This window comes from Equus asinus, chromosome 6, assembly GCF_041296235.1.
Source record: "Equus asinus isolate D_3611 breed Donkey chromosome 6, EquAss-T2T_v2, whole genome shotgun sequence".
NCBI classification, from domain to species: domain Eukaryota; kingdom Metazoa; phylum Chordata; class Mammalia; order Perissodactyla; family Equidae; genus Equus; species Equus asinus.
This window is the reverse complement of record NC_091795.1, coordinates 72240459-72268409: the sequence shown is the minus strand read 5'-3', so window position 1 is coordinate 72268409 and position 27951 is coordinate 72240459. Positions and strand designations below refer to the sequence as shown.

The following is a 27951-nucleotide window of genomic DNA, read 5'->3' as shown; positions in this document are numbered from 1 at the left end:
TCAGCAGACACTGAATACATGGCCCTCTGACTCACACTGAAAGAAAGCAACTCAACTGAATTCCATAAGACTTTCAATCAAGTTGGAAAGCAGAATCCACAGCATGGATAATATTGAACCTCAGGGGACTTTCCCCACCCACCTTCATTTGATATTATCATCATCATGACACGGGCAAACAGAAGAACAGCTCCAGAAGGTTCTGCAAAAATGTTTTTTCAAGTTATTTACATAGCTAATAACCAAATCTAAAATATTAAAATCTTACCTCTTCTGGAAATACCAGAAAAGCAACCCCAAATTTCATGGAATATATTTTACTCTTCATTTGCATCTTTCTGTCGGATGTAAGGGATAGGATGCCTCATCATTGCATAGATCCAGTTCACAGAAGGTTTGGGGTTGTATTTGCCCATAGACGTTGACCTGCTGAACTGCAGCCCTGGAGATGGAGGCCGCTGGTTTCTCTTGGACTTGAGGGTCAGTCTGCTGTGAATGTATTGCACAGACAAGTGCATTTTAAATTATCCTTTCCTGACTTTGCTTTTGTTTGAGAAGGAAAGAAGTTGTATGTCTTGGCTCCTGTGATAGTAAGATCGAAAACTTTGATTTCCATAGCTAGATCATGGATTCTTGAAGACTTTAGGGCACTTCCTAAGACATTAGATTGTGTACGTTTTGAATACAAGGATACACCTTATATATTGCTCTCTCATCACTGCCTAGCACAGGTAAATATTCAATAAATGCTTTTAGTTAAATGTATAGATAGTTCATCTGGGGTGGGTCCTAGCATCAAAACCGCACAGTGTTTTTGGTCTGTTCAGGGGAGAGTATTTGAGTGTTTATCATGTGCTGCATATTATGCTACCTGGTGGGGCTAAGATGAAGACACCAATGTTAAGGAGCTTCCAGTCTAAAGGGAAGGTAAATAGGTATAAACCATTGCCGTTTAAAGTGCTACATGCCTTAGAATTCCAAGTGTGCAAAAAACAGGCTCACAGAGCAAAGATATACTAATTCCAGTTTGGAAAGCTGTTGGGTTTTTCTTTTGAGCTGAGTCTTTAAGAATGAGTCAGAGTTCACCAGATGGAGAAAGAGGAAAGGGCGTTCTAGGCTATTGTGGTCATTGGTTCCTAAACTTTAAATGTATCTTGCAGCTTAAAACATTGGCATTAATCCCACCTGTCTTTATGATTGAAGACAAATGGAGTTGATGACAGTATTAGTTCTTCCCGCAGATAAGCACCCCAGTGTAAGACTATATCACTTGTTTAAGATGTTTCATTACTTTCCTATTGCTTATAATTAAAAATACTTCTTAATATGGTATACAAGGCCCTTTATTACCCAGCCCTGGCCTACCTCATTAGCCACATCTCCTGCAAGTCCCCACACAGTATCCCAAGTTCCCATCCCAACACATAATATGTTCAGGTGGGCTGAACCATTTGCTCCAACCTAAACACACTATATTCTTTCTTTCCTCTGTAAATCGGAGTAAATTCTTTCCTCTTCCTGGAGTGTCCTCACCTCTACCCCGATTCCCCCACACTTGATGGACACTTCACCATCTGTGCTCAATCCAGCTGCCCTATGCATACACACACACACACACACACACACACACACACACACACACACACAGCAGCAGCAGCCGTTTATCTTTGTGCCTCTAGTCAGAGAAAACATCATGGACAAAGCGATCCTTGGGGATAAATGGAGGTCTCTTAGGCATGTGAGGGGTATCAGTGTTGAAGACGTCGAACAGCTCCTGCCAGGAGTGCGTTTTTCCCCAGCATCCCTCAACAGCTTGGGTATCAGCACAGAGGAGGTAATTGGGTTGAATCACAATTTGCAGTTGGCAGCCTTGGGGCTGAATTTGATCCCAAGACATGTTTTTTTTAATTTATCCTCTTTTTTTTTTTTGCCATCTTTAAATTAGTCATCAGCATGTCAAAACTGGGGTGCTTCACATAAAAATCTAGCTTCTCTTGAGCACTTGGAAGGTATAGCAACACTGACTGTCCATTTCTGCATGAAATGAGTAGTCAAGCGCCCTGTGAGGGCAGAGAGCCCCTCTGTTTTAGGATTTCTGCCTGACTCCTGAAGACGTTCAAGTGTGCCATCTCTGGGTTTAACTAAGTTGAGGCTGGTATCAAGAGACCAGATATGGATGGGGGTTAAAGGGACAGGAAATTTAGACATCATGAAGATGACTCGGGCGGAACACCGTGGGTTTGAGGCTGTGTTGTTAAGAAGGTATAGTCAGGACAAGGCCCAGGCTGAGGAGAAAAGGGAAGGATCTGGGGTGTAGATGTCTCAGTGAGAGTGAAGAGTCGGTGAGGTGGGAGCATGGGCGTGCGAGGGCTGGAAGGATATGAACCATTGTGATCAGCGAGGAGGATGCTGCCTTGAGAGATTTAGGAGAGCTGTGGCTGGAGTGGAGGGGATGGCAAGGGTCACTGGATTCCAAAAGATCGAGTGAGGTCAGGGTGTTGAAAATGCTTTGTCCACATAGACCCTGAAGCCTTCCAAATTACAATTTCATAAAATAGCCAACAGGTGTTGAGTGTTCCTGTGGTCCAGGCGCTCTCTTAGGTGCTTGTCGTGTATCAGTTTATTTAGTCCGCAGAGCAGTCCTGTGAGATATGGGCATTTTAATCATTCCCATCTTACATATGGTACAGTTGAGGCCTAGAGAGATGATGTAACTTCACCCAAGATCACACAGCTCCTAAGTGGCCAGAACTCAAGCCTAAGACCGCCCGAAGTCAAAGTGTGTTCTCTGAACCTCTGTCCCCTTAGCAAATGGGCAGAAGGCAAAGCCACAGAGAGGGCAGGCTTGCATGAAAGAGGAAAGCAACAACGTGGGGCTAACCAGGGGTTGGCTTGGAGAATATCGACCTCCCTTCCAGCCCAGCTGAACAAGTGAGTGTAGGGAAATTCACAGTCTCACTGAAGACGGCTGTAAGGAAATAGCGTTTTCGGTGAGCCAGGTAAGTGTTAGAACAGGTCTGAGTGGTCCGCTCTGTGATGATGTTCAGACGCTGCGAGAGTTTGTCTGCAGAGGAGAGGTTGGGGCAGGCAGAGAGGTTGGCATGGAAGGATGAGTCCCTGGGAAGCAAAGCAGCACTGTGTGGGGATGTGCATTCCCGTGAGGACAGGAGACAGGAGGATCCTGCACTTTGCACTGATGACAGGGATGAGAGGTCTGGGAATTGACAGTTCACATGGATCCAAGTGGCTGCATGCTTCAAGTCAGCTGTCTCAGCACCAGCTCAGGTCCCAGGTGGCCCTGGAGGCCTGAAGGAGTGTTAGCAGCCCAGGCAGCGGAGGCTTTGCTCAGATGTTCAAATAGAAGGTTAGTCCTGAGGTCGTTGGTGTTTGTCTTCACATGCCCCGGGAAGAGATGGAATAGTCCACATCCATCGTGTTCCACTTGTGATTATATATCCAACACCTCCCTAAACAGAGGGCCAGGAACCTGTGTATCCCCAGCCCCACTCAGCTGAGTGCCTACGGCACTTACACACTCAGCAGATAGTTATAAAATAATTGCATGTTCCTAAACAAGTTGGTTCCATGTTCCAAAGCATCCATTTCTAATGCAGTTGGCGAGTCTAGCTCTGAAACGAAAATACCTTATGTTGTTATATTAAAACTTACTCTCAGGGGACTGGCCCTGTGTCCTAGAGGTTAAGTTTGGTGCACTCCACTTCGGGGGCCCAGGTTCACTTCCTGGATGCAGACCTATACCACTCAGTGACCATGCTGAGACAGCGACCCACATACAAAATAGAGGAAGACTGGCACAGATGTTAGCTCAGGGCAAATCTTCCTCAGCAAAAAAAAAAAAAACAAACAAAACAACTTTCCACATCCAAACCCACTCCTTCTGCTTCCCAGAGTGCAAGGTGCTGGTTTCCTCTCTTACTTTTCCTAAGTGGTTCTGTGTGTGTCTCTTATGCCTGTCCCCTCTTTACTGTTGAAGGCTGTCTTGCCCACTGTGAAGCGAAGGCAGGGAGCCTTCCATCCCTGGACTTTGTTGTGACCGGCTTGTTGGGCTGAACTGAGTGCGCTTCAGCATGCCTGCCAGATCCCAGCTCTCGCGTTTCAGCAGGGGCTCAGACCCTGGGGATTCTTTCCAGCGGTTTCAGTGCCTCTGGTTCCCCTGATGCTGCGAGTGAGTCCCTTCGAGCTTCCCCAACCCTCTCCTCTAGCCAGTCAACTCCAGCTGCCAGTGTGCATAAAGTGCCAATGCTTTCTTCTCACCACACCTACTTACTGTGGGGCGTGGTTCTCGAAGACACTGCGATAAATCTTGCAGGACCATGTGGACTTACAACTTACATTTTCCTACAATTTATAGCACTTTTCTTTCAACTTGGCACCTTAAGATAAGTTTCCTGAGGCACATGCAAGCCTTGAGGGAGCAGTAATCATCTGCCACTTGAGAAAGCGAGGAAGAGGAGAGCTATAATGACAGCCTTCTTAAGGGCTTGCAGTGGGCTTTATTATTATTACTAATGTTAGGAAATGCAAAGGAATATTTTACCTAATTGCCTTCAATTGATACCTTGCCTATAATGGAGCATATCTTTCGATTGCTCCTTGCTGGAAAAAAAAAAATCACCACCACCACAACAACACATCATGATTTTACTATTGTCTCTGAAGGGAAAGTGGGGAAAAAGGTGAATCTGTACAGATAGCAGCTCCCTGTGGAAAGGGCAGAACAGCTGCTGGGAGGCAGGGGTGCTCCTCAGAGCTGGGCCGGTGCTTGCTGCAGCTCAGGCACGTGCTGAACTGCCTGGGTGGCAGAATTGCTAGGAGATCCGGCAGGAATGAGCTTGAGAAAGGGGGAAGGGGATTTGTTACTTACAGTGAGACAAGAGTCAAATTGTGATCCTGAGAAACCTCCATAGGGAGGAGAGCAGTTTTCCATAAGGATAGTTGGACCCTGAGGTAGGAAACCCATTTCTTTTTGGATGTTTTATTTGCAGTATCTTTCTTTTTTTGTTGTTAGCTTATACATTCCTAGAAAGAGGTAAAAAAAATTTAATCAGTAGAAGCATAGTGCATCAAATTTAATTAAAGTTGAAGCTACTTTCTATAGAATAGGAATATGTTTTATGTCATTATAATTTCCACTCTTGATGGTTATTAATACACTGTGTGTGGAATCCTGGTAGTGTAAGTGCTTTGCCCTTTTAATTCTGCATTTATCCTTGTTTCCTGACTCGAGGGCGACCTCCCTCCCACCTATAAATAGTCGCTTTTGATTTATAGACAGTGATTCTCCCCTTTCCAAGGGCTCAAGCACTCCCTTCAAGTGTGGAATAAATCCGGAGACATCGTTTACAGAGGGCCCCACTGAGCTCTTCTCCCTGTGGGATAGGGGCCTACTCAGGGAAGATGAGGAATCTGACGGTTTGCTGCTTCCAGACTTCCTCCCCTGCAGAAGGAGCTATCGTAGGAGAATGTTAGGATAACATTTGCCCTCCGCTCTGCGTGACACCCACCACAGGGGCACATTCCAGGGGCACTCCTGTGCTTTGCTGAATGGCAGAGAGGGTGGCAAAGAGGACTCCTCGCCCCACGGCCTCTTCTAACTCCCTATAGTTTAGTGTCCTTTACAGTTTCTCTAGTCATTCGGGTGAAACAAACTATTGATTTTTCAATTTAGTTATAAAGCCTTAACTTCGTTACGAAGACACGCCTGGTAATGTGGAGACACCAGCATCTGGCTTATTGTTTCTTCTCCTGCTTAGTCTTCTGTAGTAGGAAAAAAACCAGAAATAGTTGCAGATGTGTAAGTATACCCCACTGCGCTCCCCCCCCCCCCCCCCGCCCCCGGCAAAATTAAGAAAGCAGAGAGAAAGCCTGTTTTGAGCTGATCCTGAAGGTTGAGGTGCTTGGTGAGGAGGAGGCAGCAAGTGTGGGCATGCGAGATTGTGGTGTGCTCCAAGGACAGGGTGCGGGCGAGGAGAACCAGTAGAAAGGGCTGTGCCAGGATCAGACGTTGCAGTGGTGGGAATAGGAATGGCAATAATAGAATCATGGAATTTATAGTTGGAAGAAAGCCCATTATGTCCCAACCATCTGATTTGATGGATAAGAAAATAGCATCCCAGAGTTTGTGGCTTGCTAGTGGTCACACATTTTCTGGTGGATGATGAGACTGGATAGTAAACAAAATTGTTCTTTTTGCACTCCACGTGTATCTCACTCCTTAGCAACCATATTCAGGTAGAAAAGAGTCTTTATAAATGATGGAGAACAAGTGCTACTGATCATCCTCATTAAAATGATAAAACTGGTTGTACTTGGATTTTTCCAATGGAAAGTGCAAATTAAACTATGGCAACTGAGCCCCTGAACCTCTAGGGGCAAGTTTCTCAGAAAGTGGGTCCCAGATTCCCTTGAATGGAATCTCTTAGAGAGCTTATTACATAGGGCTCTCCTGGAGCCCTGCCCCAGACTTGCAGAGAAACAATCCTTGAGTGTGGCACCCTGGCCTCTGCATTCTGGACAGATTCCATAGTCTTTCCCGCCACACGCTAACTTTGAAAAGTGCTGCACCTATTAGCTCTCAGTCTAAAATTTATAAAAATAAAAACCACAAAAACAGTGCGTGGTCTAACCTGACTTATTTATCATCAAAAGAATGTTTATTCCAGATTATTGTTTGGATGCCTTTATCATTCATTTTTCATTTAAGACAAATAAGACACGCCCCCTGCACTAGGGGAATTCACAGGAGAAACAGTAGGACTTTGGTTTGGTATGATGAGCAGGTCCACTCCAGGAGTTTGGTACCCTGTGTACTATTGAAGGTCGGAGGAGAGAAAATTAATCCTGGTTGCTTTTTTGATCAGAAAAGGCCTGGTCGGGGTAGGTGGTCTTAGGGCTCTATGGAATTCACCAGGTGCAAAAGAGAGGCAGGGATTTGAGGTCGAGTGGACATCTGAACTGTGGCCCTGAGTGATAAGGGGGACAGGGGGTGGATTCAGTGAATGGCAGGTTGCTAGAGTGCGGGCATATGGAGGAACCAGTAGAATATGGAAGCTAAAAGATAAGTAGAGGCTAGACTTCGAACATCTCGTAAGCTGTGCTAACACTCTGGCCTGCCTGAGACTCTGTAGTCCAGGAAGCAAACACACGAAGGGAAAGCCTCCATCCGCACTGCCTTCCAGCCAGCAGAACCAGCCAGCGTGGGCCTCCTAAGGCGGGGAGTGCCCTCTAGGGGCCTAGATGATTTCTGAGTGCTGTTCATCATTGTACTGTGGCGCTCAGATGCCCACTAAGCTGAATGCATTACCTACTCAAGAGAAAAAAGACAGCTTAACTAAGCCCCACCTGGCTGCAGCTGTGATTATATTATGCAAAAATTTATTAATGTGGTACCTTGATCGATCATTATCTTAATACTGAGGATAACATTGGAGGCTTGATTTTTTTCTGGCAAATTGCAAATACAGGTTGCTTCTTGTTTGCAGTTAAAAAGCCCATAGCCCATATATCGTATGATTCTCTTTATATGAAATTTCCAGAACAGGCAAATCCATAGACACAGAACACAGATTAGTAGTTGCCAGGGGCTGGGGGAGGGGGAAATGGGAGTACAGGGTTTCTTTTTGAGGTGATGAAAATGTTTTAAAATTAGGTAGTGGTGATGGTTGCACAACCCTGAGAATATACAACCACTGAATGGTACTCTTGAAGAGGGTGAATTTTATGGTATGCGAATTATATCTCAATAAAGTGGTTGTTATTTTATTTATTTATTTTTAAAGCCCTTAGCACTTCTGCTCTAGGTATCAAATCGCTCTGCCTGAAGTAGCCTTTTTGAGTTCATGCTATAGGAATCTCAGTGCTTGCTTCTCACTTTCTTTTGTATTTTTCATTTGTTTTGTTTAATATTATCCTCCTTTTATTCATCTCCAGTTCTGTTCCATTTAAGAAGTATTTATTTAATGACTGTACGTGATAGATACAAAGAGAGCTTGTGGTAAGATGAGTATTGAGTCACCAGGAGACAGAGTGAGAAGTATGGTATATTTGGGGGTTCACAAGAGGAGGAGCTGTTATCTGAGGTTGGCCTAGAAAGACAGATGGTATCTAGACAGACACTGGAGATAAGGGCTGGATGAGGAATGTTCCGGAGTGGGTAGAGCGAGCAGCAAAGACAGCAAAGTGGGGGTTTGTTTGGAGAACAGAAGGTGACTGAAGAGAAATACTGCAAGATTGAATTGGAGAAAAGGTAGGTGGACTTGAAAGTGTTGAATGCTAGGCTGAGGAGCTGATCAATTAAATGAGGAGTAACTGAAGATTTTTGACTACAGAAGTACAGGAACAGAGCCATAGGATGGGTGTGGCATGGCTTGGGACAGGGAGAGACTCAGGTAGGGGAGGACCGGGTTAGAACCTGGAAATTGGGGGAAGGACGCTTTCAGAAGTGAGGGGTAAGTGGTGACGTCGATTTATAAGCATCTCTTTCTCGTCTGTAAGTCTGTTTCCTCTGCCACTAATCCACAAGTGTTCTCCATTCCCTTGCTTGTTCTTTATCCAGGCACTGGGATAAAGGGTAAGAGGAAGATTATGCAGGGGCGGGGAGGGTGAGGACAAAAAAAGAATAAAAATGAAGAGAAATGATGGTGAGGACAAGATATAGTTTACATGCTTCCATTGTTCTGTAATTCAGCATATCTTCTTCATGACTCAAAAGAAGAAAATCTAGTCTCTTCTAGTGGAAAATACAGGACAGGAAACCTTATTAAATTCCAGGTCAGGTGTTTAGGCTCCGTCCCTCACTATTCCCATCTGTGAAAGGGAAGAATACCTACCTCCAGTGTAGGTAAACCAGAGAATCTAGAATAATCTTATTAAAGAATCTTTTTAAGCCACATTAGACTGACATAATTTGTCGACATAATAAATTTCTTTGGGAAATAGAGGTCCTGATGGGGTACCCCATTTGTTACCTGACCGAGTGAGTGTGGACATGTCTATCAACAGATAACTCATGTGAGTTGTATTAATGTTGAACTATATGAAATTGCTTTTTGACTGTTTTTGTCCTGCAAAAAACAGCAGTTCCATAAAGTTTCAACTTAATAGAAAGATGTGAGGTGAGCCCAGATTTTCACCTTTTCCAGTTCCTTCTTTATTAAGGTGCTAATGATATTTAACATCTGCCAATCTCAGGTTCAGAGGAAGCTGTGAGAAATCAAGAGATGGCAACAGGCAGGGAGGGCTTGCTAAGGGGCTAGTAGAGAAGGGGAAATGAGCTGGGAGCAGGCCAGCCAGCAAAACCCGGGGCCTCTGACTCTGGATCTTTAATGTGCAGTCCTTCTGGGTTTAGAAGTAAAAGTTCAGCATAAAGAGTTTTCCTTTCCTAAGTGGGTCACTCGGCAGTTGTGTGCAGTCTTAGATCTTCTGCTGTGTGCTGGAGACAACCTGTATGGGTCTCTAGGAAAATGAGAGATTTTTAAACATTGGGAAATAAGTCAAAGGTCAAAGGGGAAAAGGAAGATGTCGAGTAGACGTGGTTGGGGTGTTCAGGATGGTGTGATTTCTGACAGCCTCGCGGAGAGCCTGGCATTGAAGGACATCCCAAGAGATACTTTTTAGTTGATTGTATGCTCTCTGGTGTTTAAATCAGAACAATTCCCTGGAAAACATCAGTAGGCAAGAATGTGAATCCTCGAAGATGTGGAAGAAATGTTTAGCTATTCTTGTAGGATGCTTTCATTGTAATCACATCCAGACATTGGGCTCAGGGTGTGGCCTTTCAATACTTAGCCCCATTAATCTGTGAACTTGGATGAGTTTAAGTTGTACAGAGTGTCAGTTGCAATACATGTCCACAATATATTGTTACTCCAATATACGATTACATATTGTGATTAGGTACTTGAAACTGCAGTGGCTAGTCATGTAAAAATGGAAGACTATGGGATAACCTTTCCAGAGACTAAAAGCCCAGTTCATATTTACTCAGCCCTAGAAGGTGATTGTCCTGTAGGCATATAGATTATGAATCGAGAGCTCCCAGCTCTGCTCACAAAACAGGCAAACATTTATTTTAAACCATTGGCAGAAATACCATTGCAGCAAAACTTAATTACCTAACACCCTCTTCTCCCAGGAATCCAGTATTCCCATCATCCCACATGGAAGAAGCCTGAAAGGGAGGTCATTCACACCTTATCAGTGGCTTTAATGATCTTTGGTGCAAATTTTAATTTAAATTTGTTTCCTTTTTAGTTCTGCAGTTAACTATAAATGTAATTAAACCTCTGGGCTTGATTATTGAAATACATGTGGACTAAAAGTATATTTTAATTTATGAAAGATTCCAAGAACAATAGGAGATCAAAGCAGTTGCTGAAATAAGGGGGGGAAAACCCCAGAATTAATGAATGTGGTAAAAGTTCTTCCTTGCTGGGAATGTCACCCTCTCCTGATCTTTGCCCCTGTGGTGCATTAAATACTCACACACTTCCTGCAAGGATCTGTCTTTTTAGGATGGCTTCCTTTCCTTCCTTTCAACCTGGGAAGTCCCTCAGTCATCCTCTCCACCCTCTGACCCACTTCCATCCCCAGGGGAGTCCCAGGGCAGGAGTCTAGCTGCTCCATCCTTGTATTACAGTTGCATCCTGACCCCCTGGTGCCCTGAGCTTCTCATTTCCTGCCTCCTATTTCATTTTCACAGATCAGCATCAGGCAATTGACAACATTTTCTCCTCCTCTTATTTTTACCTGCCTCCTATTTTTCTATGTTTAGGCCAGTTTCATGGCAGAGTTGGAGTTGTGGGTGAGAGCCAGCACAGCTAGCTTGCATCCGTCACCTCCTTCATGCACATAGTGATAAAGGCACATGTGCAGTTTAGAAGATCCAAAAAGTTAAGACCTTCAGCCTTCAAATAGCTGCCACAAAATCCACTTCCTAAAGCTTATGCCCTTTATTTAAAAGAGCTCCTCGGTCTTCAGTCAGAGTCTCTTTCTTCTGTTAGACACAATTATAAATTAACGCGGCTCAAGATGAGGGTGCTGCTAGACGCAATCACTGACCAAAAAAGACTGAAAAGCTAATAACTTAATAGCTGAAAGAAGAGTCAGAAAAATCTGTGAGAAACACCTAGAGGTCACCATCAACACAGCAGCAACATGGGGCCTTTTAACGCAAGAGCGTGCATTCTGTGTGAGCCCCTGCTAGCGTCACTGATTTATGGAATAACATAATAGTGTATGCATATAAAGATGGCCCTGAGTCATCACAAAAATGTTTATTGTGCTCAATACTGATCTGGTTAAGTAAGAAATGAAGTAATGCATTTTAGGAATATTTCTGTCAAAATGGTTAAAGTTAAAAATCTGGGTGTATATTAAGGAGATGAGCCTTAGTTATTTGGAATGCAACTTAGGTTAGTACTCCCTCCCCCTTCCCCAGTGACACCAGATAGATAGGACAGTGTCATGTAGACAAGTTTGCCACAGCCACAGCCACGTTGTTCGTGGTCTCCCGACTTCTATGTTGTGTTTATTCATGGGGTTTTCCTTCCCTTTTCTTTGGTTTCAGATGCGAGTGTCTCTCTGGCTTATGTGGTTTCCCCGTGTGTGAGGTGGGATCCACTCCCCGCATAGTCTCTCGTGGAGATGGGACACCTGGAAAGTGCTGTGATGTCTTTGAATGTGTTAATGGTACGTGGGGTTTCTCTTGTTCTCAGACAGTGTCCATTTGTGCAGAAGGAGGAGGAGGGAGGGTTCAGTCTAGCCGCTTCTGCCTTTAGCCAGGCAAGGAATATACTCAAGGACTTGATGAAACTCACTCAGAAAGAAGATTTGCTTCAGATCTCACGGTGCGGGAAAGGAAGTTAGGAAGGGAATCATCATTCCATCCATCAGAAAGAGAATTTTGGAAATGAAATCGCAGATTGCATGCAGCTGTCATATTCTGCTGTGTTTCAGTAGAGCAGAAATCTTAGCATTTCAAGAAGAGGATCATGGAACCTATAATCAATCATATTCCTCCCGTCATTGACCCCTCTTCCCATTGCTGTCAGGAGATAGTCTCTATAATTAACGCTACATTGGAGCTACCTCAGCCTGAAACAGCAAAGACGGTCCACTAGTTTAGCACATTCCTACTTAGGGAGAACAGCTTTGACCAGCGCTTGGTCCTTAGTATTAGCCTGCTTTTGGCTTGAGCCTTGTGGCTCAGAAAAAGGCTTCTGCAGTCACAAGACTTCTTCAAATAGAATCCACCTCTCCCTTTCACCTTTCATGAGAGGGTTTGGTGTTTGGTGACATCGTGTTTATTGAATTTGGATACTAGAAGGGAAGAGAACCTAAAACATGCCCGTCCATCAGAATTTTCAGAAGAAAAAAACAATAAAATTCAAGCAAGTGAAATGTCAATAATTTTAGAGAACGCTATTTAGTCAGTACCTAGACAAGCAAGGAAAATGAATATGGATTTGGACAAGTACAACAAAATTACACATACAGGAACATCTGTAGTAACTACTGCCTATAGGACACACCAGAGTTCAGCAGATTTTCTGTCTCTCCCAAGTCTCCCATCCCCCACAAGAAAAGGGTGTGTTAAAGTTGAGTCCTGTTTCATTGCGTCCTGTAGTTTTTAGTCCAGTGGTCCCATGTTGTTTGGTTTTGTTTTGCCTTGCAGAAACATTTGCAGTGTGGCTTTGTGATTAAGAGAGAACAAAGAATGGAACCAAATGACCTCAATTGGAAACTGGATCCTCCACTTACTAGCTGTGTAACTTTGAGTGTCTTTTGGTCTCCCTGGGCCTCAGTTTCCACATCTGTAGAATGGAGTGAAAATAGTAAATTAAATGAGGTTTTATATGTGAATCACTTGGAGTTGTGCCTCAAGAACAAAGAGTATTTATTATTTTGTGTGCCCACCTCCTGTTCACATCCAAAGACACTATTCTGGACATTCCAGGGGGATAGAGAAGGTGGGGTGAGCTTCCTGACTTAAAGACCTTATAAATACAAGCACGAAGAGAGAGGTGCAGAAAAAGTTCTGTGCGCATAAATCTCTTCTCAAAGCTTCTCCCCACCCATACTATACTCCAGCCAGTAATAATGTCTGTTAAACACCAGCGAAGGACCAAGCAGACCTTTTTTCTCTGGTACCACTACAGTCAATTTATTGTAGGTGATATTATGTGATTAGTTGACTCATACTATTTGAGACCGAAATAGTCACTCCTTGCCCTGAGCTCCCAGTGTCTCAGATGTGCTTCCTTTCATCACCCTGCAAGTACTCTCGTGTCCTTCTCTCATTCTAGAATCTGAACTGCCAGAGGGCGGGGAGTCTATCCTTGTGTCTGTGGATGTTAACATATTGTCTGCCTCACAGAGGGCACCCAGGTTTTGTTGAGTGAGCAATTGAGCGAGTGAGTGATGTGGTTCATACCACCTTAGTTCCCTCTAGAGGTGGCTGTTAAATACCAGCCCACAGAGGGCTTGTTTGGGAGAATGCTCTATCTTTTACTGCCCTACAGTTGAGTCTTCAGTCATTTGTCCCCGGGAAATACCGTGTCTCGTGATACGATTACCTTGCTTCTTGGTTATAGAAACCCAAGTGTCATGTCTTTCTTATCAGGACCTTAACTCTAACTCTTGTCCCAATGTGATGTGACTCGGACTGCTAGTAACTGCACCCCTGCTTTAGTGGTCTCGGATTAGTCTTCAAGGCCTGCCCCTGTTTATAGCCTCGCTTTTTACAGAGCTCTCACTTCGGTAACAGGACTCGCCATCTGTCATGAGAAATGTTGAGACAACAAAGCATGTCGCTTGTATCTGGTGGTTGCCTTTCTTGCCACCACACATTTGTGAGGTGATCTTTGCTTTATTTCTTGTCCTGCTTTAGTGTCTCTATTACTGTATTAGTCGCTCAATTGTATATGAGACTAGAAACTATAAGACGACGAAGATTCGTAATCCTACAGAAGAATGTTTAAGGACATCCCATCTCAAAGTCTGTGTTTTACTCTTTTTGACATATACATACATATGTGCATACACACACACAGATGTGAGTGTGTGTGTGTGTGTGCGTGTGTTTGTGGATTTATTTATTTGCCATCCAGTGCCCTGGGAAAATCTTACAGTTGTCAGAAGGTCACCATTAGAGGATACTACATATCAAAGATTCATTATCATTGCCTAGAAAAGCAGAGATCTGTTATATAAAGCCTTGCTTATCCACAAAGGATTTGAGGCAACTTTACAGTGAGAACAAATAGAATGACATAATGGTAAAATATTAATTAGCAAAGAGAGTCAGAACCATAGAGTTGTACGTAAAGTTGAAAAGCAAAAAGAAAGAGCACCCAGGTATGCAGGCCGTAAGTGTCTATGCAGGTGATTGCAGGGGTTAAACGTCGAGTTAGGCTCCCATGTTCCTGGCCATCAAAGTGAAAAGAGAGAGAGAGTCAGGTCCAGGGTCCCTGCTTTAGGAGAGAAAGAGCCTATTGGACAGAGCACCACTCTTCTCAGATGGACCCTTAAACAGAGAGCGCTGGGTGCTGCAGTCGATCGTGTCCTCAATTGCTTTAATACCACCAATGCAGAAACTGGTTTCCTGTGGCTGCTCCTCTCAATAAAAAGCAAAAGCAAAATATTAAAATGCAGCTCAGTGAAAGCAGTTCTCAGGGGTCAGTTTGACATGCAGCTGGAACCTAGATGCCTGGAGCATTGTCTCTTGATTTTGAGAACTCCCCAACGTGTAGGAATAGATCTAGAAACCCAGTTCAGGAGGCAGTGGGTTGAATGTTAACATAACTAACCCCACATGCAGAAACGGAGATTACATGGCAGCATTCAGTTCCTAAGCTGCCATCCAGATGATCCAATGCTTACGTTGTTTCTTTTTTTAAGATAAGCATTAAAGTGAAAACGCAAGATTAAAAAATTTTCATGAGAAATCCTGAGTTTTGGAAACATTAGCCTGGATGAACAGATGGAGAGAACGTTCTCCATAAATATTACTTCTCTCTTCAGTTGGTTTGGTTTAGTTTGAGTGGGTGGGGATGGGAGAGTTGCAAACCAGATGGTGATAGTTTGTGACTGCATCCTCTGACAGTGTCCGGAACTAGGGCTTGTGAGGTGTTGGTTGAATGAGAACTCTGTTGTTTAGAATCCAAAGGAACAGATGGTATGATTGAGCTCCTTTTATGTAAACTGAGAAGTCATCAAAATCATCACCTAGAAGTATGATCTCCCTAGCAGTAGTGGAACAATCCCAGATCTCCTTCAGGAACAGTTCTATGTCTGCCCCAGCCTGCAGACAAAAGTTTTACCATCAACAGCTGGAGCTGAGTGATGGCCACTACTTTCAGACGGGCATGCATTCTCTATTTTGTCATAATATACCCTGTTGTCTTACACTGACCCACCTCTCTCATTCCTGGAGGCATTTGAGTAGGAAATCTCATCTATGGAATGTGGAAATAATCGTTTGGTTACTTAGATGTGATCAGCTGTCCTATGTGTATGCATAAAAATCTAAACAAAGTAGAACCTCTTGGTTTGATTGTCATAGCCAATAACCGTCTCTTCCAGCATTAAACACTGACATGAGGATCAATCACAAGAGAGCCATACCCGAAGTCAGCTTGTTCGTCATGTAAAATTTTGGCCTAGAAAACTCAGACCTGCAGTCTGTTAATAAGAAAATTAGTACAAAAACATCAATTCAGAACCCATTGCCTCTATAGTAATAATGCTCAGTAATGCTTCTAGGGGCATAATGTCTGTTTTTACAGTAATGGAGATAATATGGTGCTTTGAAAGAAATATTCCACTCAACATGCATTTATTGAGCACCCCTCATGTTCTGGGGGCCTTAGCAAGCTAATTTTGCTTAAGAGTGATGCAATCTTTTGCAGTTCTTTATAAGTATTTTTCCCTTTCCCTTATCCTGAAGTAGTATCTGTTTGGGGTACTCTAGTACTCACACTCCCACTGCCCCCCATAGAAAAGGGTTTTTTTCTCTTCGGATATTTGGAAGCCATGTTCCCTGTCTTTGGAATTACGTTGGTTTGCTCTTGACTTACGGAGAAATTTTCAGACATTTCCCATCTGTCATACAGTTGTCTCTCTTGGCTTATGATGTCTACCCACTCGTTCACCCCCAGTGAAATGAGACCAGGGGCAAGATATTGGCCATTTCCTACTGAGAGACTGAAGAGAACATGCAACAGAACTCTATCTATTTGGATTTTTTCTCCACTTTCACATTTCACATGAAGTTCTTCATTTTAGTCTCCTTCACTAAAATTATATACCTATCACCATCTGCCAATCAGTGTAATTTGGCAGGCAGTAGAAGTTATTAACAGCCTCTTCTAGAAGGCTCTTTTCCAGGAGTCCTGGACTATATTGAAGAGGGATGAGAAGATTCCAGAACTTAGAAACATAAAATTTAATTGGGCAAACGCAAAACACATACAAAAATCACTAAGAAGATACTTTTATGCATCTCTGCATTGAGAAGTACAAATTACATACTAAATTATTTGTTCGTAATATTTTCTTTTCCATATCCACTTAAATTGTCCTCTTATAGAGGTAAGTGGTCATCTCCACGCTGTTCTGAGATTCACATCTATCCCTGAGAGGTGAAGAAGAAATTAGTCATTGCTCCTCAAAGACCACTGCCAACCTTTTTGTCATGTACTTCTCTAAAGAGCTTCTGTAAGTTTCTCTCAACATCACACAGGGATTTCGTTATATTGTATGACTTTTTATCCTAAAGAGATGATTGTGTTTTCTAGGCTGTGTTTCTTGGGACTCTCCGTCTCTCTAGATTCCACTCCCTTGTTCTTTGTACCTTAGCGAGTGAAACCAGCTGCCCAGTTCCCTCATCAGTCCCGACCCCTCCCGCTTAAGTTTCCGCATGCCCCATCATGGAAACGAGTTCATCTGGGGCAGTGTTACTCATAGCCAGAATCTTCCCTCTTTACTTCTTCAAATCTTGCACCAAGATTTGTGGCTTCACCCAGATAATAGATGTGGTTGATTAATGCAATTAGGTAATTAATAGTGATGGTTTATAAAAAATTTTTTCATCCGTTTGAGCAGATTCTCAGCATTTTGTTAGAGTACAGTGTTTTACCTCACTCCATAGCATGCAAGTTTGATTTATAAAAGCACTGCATTTTGTACACTTTGGAATTTATGGTCTAACTGCCCAGTTCCTTTTAGTCCCATCTCGGACTAGTATGTTGGCTAAAAGTATATAGAGGAATTCTGAGCTAGAGTAAGATGATTCTTTTTAACATAACGTTAATTTTCTGAAAAAAAGAAACAGTATATTCAACCAGCACTAAGGAACAGGTTCAAATGTGCAGATCACTGTGCTGTATGTGCACACAGCTCATCTCACACTAGTTGTATGACTTTAGACAGATCACCTAATCTCTTTAAGTTTCATTTTCCTAATCAGAAGAATGGATATTAATACTTGTTCTGTCTTCTCAACTGGACTGTTATAAAGTCAAATGAGAAAGTCATTGTCCGTAAGTACAATACAAATGTAAATATATTCAAATTAAACTGCAATGAAAGTCTTTAAATATTTCAAATGCAAGATGACATATTAAGAAATGATGTTGGGACAGAGGAGCCCATGAGAGATGTGCTCTATCATAATCCAGTTTTCTCCGCCTTATTAAACAGAGCACCTTAGCTCAGGAGAACCTTCTTTAGTTTGAGAGTATTTTTATTTTACCACCTTTATTGAGACATATTCCCTGCAATTCACCAATTTCAGTTGCACAATTCAATGGTTTTTAGTTTATTCACATTATCACGATTTTAGAATGCTTTGATCAATCTCCCCAAAACTCCTGAACTCAGTAACAGTCACTCCCCATTTCCCCCAAAAGCCCCCAGTCCTAGGCAGCCACTAATCTACTTTCCATTTCTATAGATGTGCTTATTATGGACATTTCATATAAATCGAATCATATAATATGTGGTCTTTTTTGGCTGATTTCTTTGACTTAGCATAATGTTTTCAAGGTTCATTGATGTTGTAGCGTATGTCAGAACTTCATTCCTTTTTATGGCCAAGAAATATGTCGTTGTATTTGTTGCTTATCCATACATCAGTTGATGGACATTTAGGTTGTTTCCATTTTTTGGCTCATGTAAATAATGCTACTATGAACATTTGTGTACAAGTTTTTATGTGAGTATCCAGATCCCTTATCATATATATAATTTTAAGTATTTTCTCCTATTCTGTTAGTTATCTTTTTGTTGATGGTATTCTTAGAAACACAAAAGTGAATGAAATCCCATTTAATTATTTTTTCTTTCATTGCTTGTGCTTTTTGTGTCATGTCTAAGAAACCATTGCTTAATCCCAAGTCGCAAAGATTTACTCCTGTCTCCTTCTAAGAGCTCTATAGTTGTAGCTGTTAGATTTAGATCATAGCTCTCTGATCCATTTTGAGTTAATTTTTGCATATAGTGTGATACACAGTGGTTCATTCTTATTCTTTTGCATGTGGATGTTCATTGCCCCAGCACCATTTGTTAAGATGACTATTCTTTCCCTCAATGAATTGTCTTGGCAACCTTGTCAAAAATCAGTGAATGTGAGAGTTTATTTCTGAACTCTCAATCAGTTCCATTGAACTATCTCTGTCGTAATGCCGGTGCCACACTGTCCTGATTACTGTAGCCTTGTAGTATGTCTCGAAATCAGGAAGTGTGAGTCCTCCAACTTTCTTCTTCTTTTCAAGATTGTTTTGGCAACCCTGGGTCCCTTACATTTCCATATGAGTTTCAGAATTGTCTCGTCAATTTCTATGAAAAAGACAGCTAGGATTTTGATAGATGTTACATTGAATATGTAGATCAATTTGGTGAATCTTTTCATCTTAATGGTATTATCTTCCAATCCATGAACATGGAATGTCTTTCCATTTGTTTGAGGCCTTCTTTAATGTCTTTGAACAATGTTTTGTAGTTTACAGAGTACAAGTTTTGTGCTTTATTCAATTTATTATTAAATATTTTACTCTTTTTGATGCTATTCTGAACGGGATTATTTTCTTCATTTTCAGATTGTCCATTGCTAGTGTATAGATAAACAATTTATTTGACTTTTAATTGTACCCTGAAATTTTGTTCAATTTGTTGATTAGTTCTGAGTTTTTTAGTAGATTCTTTAGAATTTTTTATATATAAGATCATGTCATCTGCAACTAGAGATAGTTGTACGTCTTCCTTTTCAATCTGGGTATTTTTTTTTTCTTGCGTTAATTGCCTTGACTATGACCTCTAGTACAATGTTGAGTTAAAGTGGGGAGAGTGGACATCATTGTCTTGTTTCCGATCTTAGGGCAAAAACAGTCAGTCTTTCACTATTAAGTATGATATTAGGTGTGAGTTTTTCGTAGATGCTGTTTACCAAGTTAAGGAGGTTCCCTTCTTTTCCTAGTTTATTGAACTTTTTTGTCAGAATCCTAGTGGTGTCTATTGCGATGATCAGGTGGTTTTTGTCCTCTTTTCTGTTGACGTGCCGTATTACGTTAGTTGATTTTTGGATGTTAAACCAACCTTGCATTCTTGGAATAAATCCCACTTGATCATGGTTTATAATCTTTTTGATATGTTGCTAGATTCAGTCTGCTGGTATTTTTTTCCTCAAAATTTTTGTGTCTATGTTCATAAGTGATATTGATCCATAGTTTTCTTTATCTTATAATATCTTTATCTGGTGGGAGTTCTTTTAAGTCAACCAAAATTAAGGATAAGGAATGAATTTAGGGGAGAGTGTTTCAGGGTAGAGAAAAATTTCAGAATCATTGGTATCATGATATGAATTCTAAATGCAGGGCTCTTGAGTCTTTAGCAAAGCATAACTTGAAACACGATGGAAAGATCACAGGGTTTTAGTTGAAGAGTTACTGTTTTTGTTTCTGTTTCTGTCATATACTAAACGTGTGACTGAGCAAATTACCTAGGATTTCGTCACTTCTAAACTCAGGATAATATCTACATCAGACCTTTGTTATTGGGATTATGTGAAGTAATGCATGTAGAAAGTGTTTTGTTAAAGGCCAAGCACTGTTAAAATTACAGATTATTAAAACAGATAGAGAGAAAAAAGAATTTAGGAGAGAACATGGGAGGAACAAAAGAACATCACCTCCAAAAAGGCCTAAATACATTTTTTGAGGCAGAACGAAACCTAATGTGGAGACAGGATCATTTATTTGAGGTAGCAAATGACTTAACAAAACAAATATGTCTCTTTAAAGCACATATCAGATAGATGAGTTTCATGGTCAAGTCGTTATCTTTATTTGGGGTAGGGGAAGTGAGTGTAGATTTTGCCAAGGAAAATATCAATTCTTTGGAGTAAAGAGGATAACAATGTGTTTTGTTTATTTTATTTTACTTCACTTTACATTGCTTTATTGCTTTGGTTACAGAAAATTATATTGACTTTAGTAAATTTCCGTTAAATTATAACCTCATGCTATCAGACAATTTTCTAGAGGCTGTTTGAAAAACATAGAAGGACACGACTCAAAAATGACTTTGAGGGCTGGCTCAGTGGCATAGTGGTTAAGTTCACACACTCCGTTTTGGTGGCCCAGGATTCACAAGTTTGGGTCCCAGGTGTGGACCTACACACTGCTCAAGCCATGGTGTGGTGGTGTCCCACATACAAAATAGAGGAAAATTGGCGTGGACGTTAGCTTAGGAACAATCTTCCTCAAGCAAAAAGAGGAAGACTGGCAAGAGATGTTAGCTCAGGGTTAATCTTCCTCACCAAAAAAAAGACTGAATGTACCTTTTTTGTTTGAACTCCTTTCAGAAACAAAGCCAGCCTGTGTATTCAACAATGTGGAATATAATGATGGGGATATGTTTCGAATGGACAACTGTCGATTTTGTCGATGCCAAGGGGGTGTTTCCATCTGCTTCACTGCCCAGTGCGGTGAGCTGAACTGCGAGAGGTACTATGTGCCTGAAGGGGAGTGCTGCCCAGTGTGCGAAGGTAGGAAAAGTGGCTAATTAAAGATTAATAAGAATATAAATGGTTCAGAGTTTTAACATCAAAATTGACCTAATTCAGTTTCATCCAAAAATGAGGGAATATTTAAGACATTCCCTTTTTATGACATTGTGGTCTATCTTTTAGGACTTTGATAATGCCAGGTAGACTGTGTGAAAATACTTCTCTGAGGGAGGTTACACCCTAGGTATAGACAATGGGTCACCTGTTTCCATGGGCCAACATGAGATTCCCCGGAAGTGCTTTCTATTCCTCCCCTACAATTCTAGCAGTTCCTCAGCAAGTCCTGGGGACATTCTTGTCACCCTGACATTAGAATTCACCCCCTGCTCTCCTAGGGTTGCTCAGCTAGGACGGGACAGCCCTAGTCACTGACAGTCTCCGTCATTTGGCTCAGGGAGGAACTAACCCTGCCTCCTTTCTGATACCCATGCCACTCCAGGTGGGGTCGGACCCTGTGGCAACCCCTCCTTTTAAAATGTGTGGTGGTGAGAGTGGGGTCGTGGTGTGGCATGGTGGTGACACTGACTCAGGGCCCAGCCAAGTGTCAGGTGGCTGTGGGCAGATCCTTCCTCTATCCCCCTCATCATTGAAGAAGTAATAGTCCCATGTTCCTCCTACAGGCCCTCCCTTCCCATCTCTGATATTCTTAAATAATAAATATTTCAGAATGATAACTCTGAATATAATTCACTGCAACCCACACATTTTAAGGATTAGGAAACTGAAGTTCAGAAAAGTAGAGTCCCTTGTCTGAGTCTCCAGTGAGACCATGAGCAATACCCCCACGCCTTACTGTGCCTCTGGTCTGACCATCCTGCTGTGTTTCCCCAGAATTCAGGTCGTGTGAGCCTTCTTGTCCTGACTGGGCCACAGACCTTCAGTCTGGAGTCAGACATGCCAGCCTTGTGCCTGAGGTTCACCCTGCCCTCATCTCCACACGTGAAATGGGAGGACAGAACGTCGGCCATGATCCATACCGCTTTGTTTTCTAAGACCCTTTTCTTTTCAATGTTTGAGCTAAATTTACCATATAATACTGAAGATCTGAAGATACATAAAGTATGCAGACTGCATTGCTAACATTGAACAGTTGTTCATAACAATGAAGTCCTTTGCCATTAGAAATTATTTAGCCAACACAGGAGAAAGGTGGTTCACTTTTTAGGTGTCATTGGAGATTTAAAAAAAAATCACATCAAACTTTTACCCTTCTCAATTGATTTATTCCCTAGCTACCCCCAGTTTGTAATAGTATCTGAAACTATGTAACAGTTGGTGGTATAAAAACACATATAGAACCTCTGTGTAATAATCATAATGAGTTGTTTGGGCACAGATCTGGTTATGTCTCACTTCCTGGAATTCAGATCTAGGCTCAAAGTAGAAATGAAGTATGCAGTGCAGTAGTTTTTATAAAGAAATTTATAAAGTCTTATCTCACTCGGGTCTCTTGGCTGCTTCCATCTCTGGCAGACTGCCTTTCTAAAGCTGTGACTGCATGACTTTAAATTTTGGCCTTCTAACTTCTTATAACACCTATTACCTCTTTAGAATAAAGAGGACGAAACTCAGTACTGCCTGGACTTTGCGCCCAGCACAGCAGCACTTGTTTCTTGAGGCCAGGTTTTATGTGTTTCTGAAAAAGAAAATCGAGTGATGTATCTAACTGCTGTCATTATAAGGATATTTGGGGATTTTGTATGCAGTATTTATGTCTTTGTCGATAATCTCAGAAAACGCTTTTTTTTTTTTTTACAGTAGCCTTAGCTACTTAGGTTCCCCAACCTCAGCTGCTGCTCGGCTGCCCAGCTTGTGGGGGGAAAAAATGGCATAGGTTCACAGGCTTCCCTCTGGGGCACAAGCAGAGGCTCATGGTATGTCTGAACCAGGCTGTATGTGGTTTAGACAAGGAATGTCAGCCTTGTGGTGAATAAGGCCACAGTAGGAGCCTGCCATCCTCCTCACTGTGATCCCCGTGGAGTTCCAGGCACCATGAGAGAGGGAGGCTGCAGTTAGTCCTGGAAGTTACAGATTACCCTAACTAGATGGGAGCATTGTGCTTTCCACTGTTCAGGTGGTGAAATTGAGGTGTGATAAACATTTAAATCGACAACTCAGAAGACATGGTGAGACCTAAAATGGATCTGTATTTTCTAATTACCAACCCACAGCTCTATCCACAAAGTTTTGCTACTTTATGAAGTGTTAACACCTGCACATTGGCTTTTATGCCACAGACCCCCTGCCCTGTCTGCAGTGTCAGGATGGGTGGACATAAATTCAGTATGACAGCTGCTTTTGCATGTCTCCCTAGAGATACCTCATGCAAGCCTGAGCTTCTGCTGATCACAGCTGGAAAAGAACGGCTGATGACTAGAACCTGGGAAAAAAATGTCTCTAGGTGCAGGTAGAGAGAAGATTTAGAATGCCCTCAGTCTGACTCTGCACTCATGTTTTCGTTTAGATCCAGTGTATCCTTTTAATAATCCTGCGGGCTGCTATGCCAACGGTCAGATCCGCGCCCATGGGGACCGGTGGCGGGAAGACGACTGCACGTTCTGCCAGTGCATCAACGGAGAGCCCCACTGCGTTGCAACAGCCTGCGGACAGAGCTGCATGAACCCTGTGAAAGTGCCTGGGGAGTGTTGCCCCGTGTGTGAAGGTAAACCTTAGAGATTCTCATGAGTCCCTGGCGAATGTCTCGTATTGGATAAGCTTCTACTAGTGTGTTCTTGTTTGTTTTTTATTTCCTCAGGCATAATGTCTGCTTCATGCTGTTTCCTGTTGCAGATGAATTTATTATACAGCCTAAACTATTCATTTGGGGCTAATGTTGCAAATTTACAATAAGAATGGTGTGGTCTTTATTTTGCCACTGCAAATATGCTTATCCGAATACTTTACAATATCCAAATATGTATTTTTTAATTCAGTTCACTTCAAGCCTAATTAACATCCAAAGGTCAACGCAATGCATAAAATTGGAAATAAGACCCATGACTCAAGCGTAGCATGTTCAACTTGTAATGCTTCCATAAGCCCAAGAGTCCTGACAGCTAGAAGAAAAACCTGGAACTGTCAAAGGCAGTTTGCATTGCTCCTCATTCCTAGCATCCATTCTCCTTCTAATATCGCCATGGCTGTGGCTTGGCAATTCCTCTCAGGCGTTTACTTATGTCTTGGTTACCTACATTCACTATGTCTCTTCCTATTTAACAGAGAGGAAACTGAGGCATCCTGGACTAGTCTTTCTGTCTCAACCCCTATTCTGGTCCATTTCTCTCATCCTGGGGAGATTCTTTGCACACTTACCCAAGTTGGTCTTAATCCTCTGTCCATGTCTGTTAGTACAGATAAGAGATTGAATATTTATACTGACAGATCCAATAGAGAGTATCCATCGTCAAGAAGCATATTTGCATAGTAAAATGAACTGAAGTGGGTCAAAAATTAATCCATGTTGAAGATGGATCCTTCTAGAATTAAAACAGCTATTAAGAAACTGACAGGTCTTTTCAGAAATTCGGTTAAGTTGACTAAGTCCTATATCAAGAAGTCTTTTGCTTCTACCTAAATTTTAATAAACTCAGACTTCAGAGTTCGCATGACCAGCTTCATTAACCTCTGAGGGGTTAGAATTATTAAAGACCTTAAAAATCATATAAAAATTTAAGCTGGAGGACCCTGGTTCTATTGACATCACCAATTCCCTCACCATTACTCGACTCAGAGCGCAGCTGCCACACTCCAAAACTTTATAGCTTCCAGATGACCAATTTGGTGGAAATCTCCCACCCCCTCACACATGCGTACACTCCTCCCATCCCCTAAAGGCAGTGTTTCAGCCCTAAAAAAAGGAGTGTGCGGGAGTATGTATGATGGTGTACAGTCGGCTTTATGAGAGAGGGTGCCTTGCTGAAGCAGATAGAGGTGGGGATATCTCTCTCTAAGAATTAGGGACCATCTGTTGTCAACTGGAAGTATTTGTGCATGATAATGTAAGAAAAAAGCATAAATAAGTAATCCAGTAAACACTTTAACTTCATGAGTCTTGAATCAGAAAGTTAAAAGACTGAAAAAACTTGTGAAAAAGTCGAGCCTTTCCCCTGAAAGTAAATGAAGGAAAGGAAAGTCCTTTTGCACTTACCTTTTTGCATTCGTTAGCATATCCTTCATGGCAAGTAGAAAAGGGAAGCAGTTGGTGAATAGAAATATGGATATATTTATGGAACTGACTGAGTTATTCGTAAGTCATGTAGATGTTTGGATAGGCAGTGAATGTTAGTTTGATCTCATGGAGTTTGGTCTCTGTAACATCTGCCTAGAGTTGTAATCTAATCGTCCACTGTTTGAGAAAAGAGTTTGGTCAGCCATTAACTCCAAAAAAATTTATTAAGAACCTTCTGTAATCCAAATACAGCATTGGACACAAAGATAAATAAGGGACAACTCCTAGTTAATGTCAAAGAAATATTTAGGCTTTTTAAATTAAACCAGAAGAAAAGCAGTGTTCGTATTCAGATACTGTGGAGTGAGTGCTTTATAGTCATTCTTGTTTCCTTCAATCCTCACAGCACTGTGCTGAAGGCCTTATTGTCCCATTTTAGAGATGAAGAGATTTAGGTTTAGAGAGATTTAGATAATTTCCTCCAAGGTCCATTGCCATTATGTAGCTGAGCTGAGATAAACTGAAGTCTGTCGGATGCAGCTATATTTCTGTCTGCCTCCCCTGCTCCCACATGTCACCTCAGTTTACTCGTGCCCCTATTTCTAGTTCTTTTATTAATCTCCCCCTCATTTCCAGCTTTTGGCCTGTGTTGAGCAGAGACAGGCTTGGGGTGATGGGAGGAAGTCATTTCCAGGTGGTTTTGATGTGATCTCCCACCTGCCCTCTCACCCTAATTTGAGGACCTCAGGGCAAGGATGGCTTTGAGACATCCTGGCTCTCTTCTCAAGCCTCAGGTCCAGAAGCCGCCTCTACCTCGCCAGCACTCAGCGTCTTTATTTCAAGCTGTGAAGTTCTGCTGGTGTCTCAGTTCCCTTCTGTGTCTTGCAGGCTCTAGCACGTAACTCTCTGCATGGAGCCTTTCAGAAGATTCCATCGTCTAGCTCGCAGAGAACTAATTTATCTGGTGTGTTTTGTTTTTGTTTTTAACTTAGTTAAGTAGTGAGTTTCATACAAGATTATGTTTGCTCTCCAGTAACTTTAATTTTAAGATGTAATAGGACGACAGATTCTTTTGGTATGAGATCAAAAACAGGGCACAGCTTAAGATAATGATACTAGTTAGTAGTAGTAATAAAAAACTTACAGAATAATACAGGGCAAGTGAATCTTTTTGCTTAGTTTATAGGATCCAAGAAAGTCTGTGGAACTATTTGAAAATGTTTTTCTCAGCAGTTATCCAATATCCTTTAAATACTTTCAAGTGATTTCAGAATAGCAAAAGGATGAGATGAAATAAGAAAAAAGCAAGGTGTTAATGTGTAATAAATAAACCATCAGCCAGAATTATTTAGAGAAAAACAGAAACACTGGTATTTATGCAGTTTACACACACAATAAATTCCTCTGGGCACAATTGCATAACAAATGTTGGCGCTCACCCTATTAGCTACAGTCCCAAGGTACATAGTCAGAGCCTGAAATTAGGTGAAAGGACCCCACACAGGGATTGTGGTTTTAGATTCTTTCTAAATAAATTACTGCCTCCCCAAATATGGTGCGTTAGGACCTGCCGGGAAGAAGAATCTTGCTGTGACTGTTGTTGTTAAAGATACATACCTTCCAAGTGACAACATAATGTGCTTGCTTACTCCTGGAGGACTGGGGACACGAACCTGGGGGCTCTTAAAGACTAGGCTGTTACTTGACAACTAACTCGATTCACAAGTACCTAAGTGCTTTTTAAATTGGCACTTAAGTACTCTCATGATTAAGTCTTACCAAGTTATTGTCAACACCCAATTCAGGTATATAGATAAGCCATCCCTGTCTGTAAGTCTGTAGCTAATTGTATTCTTATGTTTTGTTCTGCTGGGTTTTTTATGTCTACTCTTGTTTATCAATCTCATTATTTTTATTTTCTGGCGCTTGTAGGGAGCTAGATGGAAAAGCATGAAATTGTATATAAAGTGTGCAGTTTAAGTGATGCTTGGAAGATATGTCCTTATCTGCTTAAAAACTAAAAAAAAAAGAAGGAAAAAAGGAGAGGGAGAGTGGGGGGCAGGAGACTTAGGTCTTTGTCGCATCTAGCACCGTTCGCGTCATCTTATCTGTAGCCCTTAATAACAGTAGCTAACATTTCTTGCACGTTTACTATGAGCCAGGCTTAAGTGCTTTCAAAGTGTCAGCTCATTTGATCCTCACAACTTCCCTCTTGTGCAGGTACTCTCATCCCAGTTTACTGTCACAGAACCCAACGTGCAGAGGTCATGTAACTTGCCCAAAGTCATACAGCTTGAAAGTGGCAGAGCAGTGTGGCCCAAGAGCCTAGGTTCTGGACCCTGCGGGAATACTGCCTCTGCGACAAGCAGTGCACTGCACTCCCTCTTGCCAGTAACCTGAAAGGGGCTGCATTCCCCATGAGCGAGGAGCTTACCCTATTCTTTTGAATCCCCAAAACAGCACCTGACGTGTAAGTAGGTACTCAAATACTATTAATGAACAAATGATGAGTGAGTGAGTTAGGGAGGGAGGGAAAGACTGGAGTGGGAAATCACAACCAGACTCCTCTTGCAGACCTCCTCCTTAGCTGAGTGAGGCAGTAGACCCTGCTGTGGGATTCCCTTAACCACAGCCTCAAATGCTGACCCCTTACGATGTACATCCAAAAGCTATATAATGTTATAATCCAGTGTTACTG

At 42.0% G+C, this 27951-nt stretch overlaps 1 protein-coding gene across 1 annotated transcript in view; it reads left to right on the top strand.

The window, feature by feature from the left end:
* Nucleotides 1–27951, top strand: part of CRIM1 (cysteine rich transmembrane BMP regulator 1) — a 187717-nt gene that overhangs the window by 94717 nt on the left and 65049 nt on the right. The window contains exons 5-7 of the mRNA XM_044772230.2: nucleotides 11588–11709; nucleotides 20882–21064; nucleotides 23550–23747. Of these exons, the coding sequence (XP_044628165.2) occupies nucleotides 11588–11709; nucleotides 20882–21064; nucleotides 23550–23747 (503 nt within the window). The remainder of the gene's footprint in view (nucleotides 1–11587; nucleotides 11710–20881; nucleotides 21065–23549; nucleotides 23748–27951) is intronic.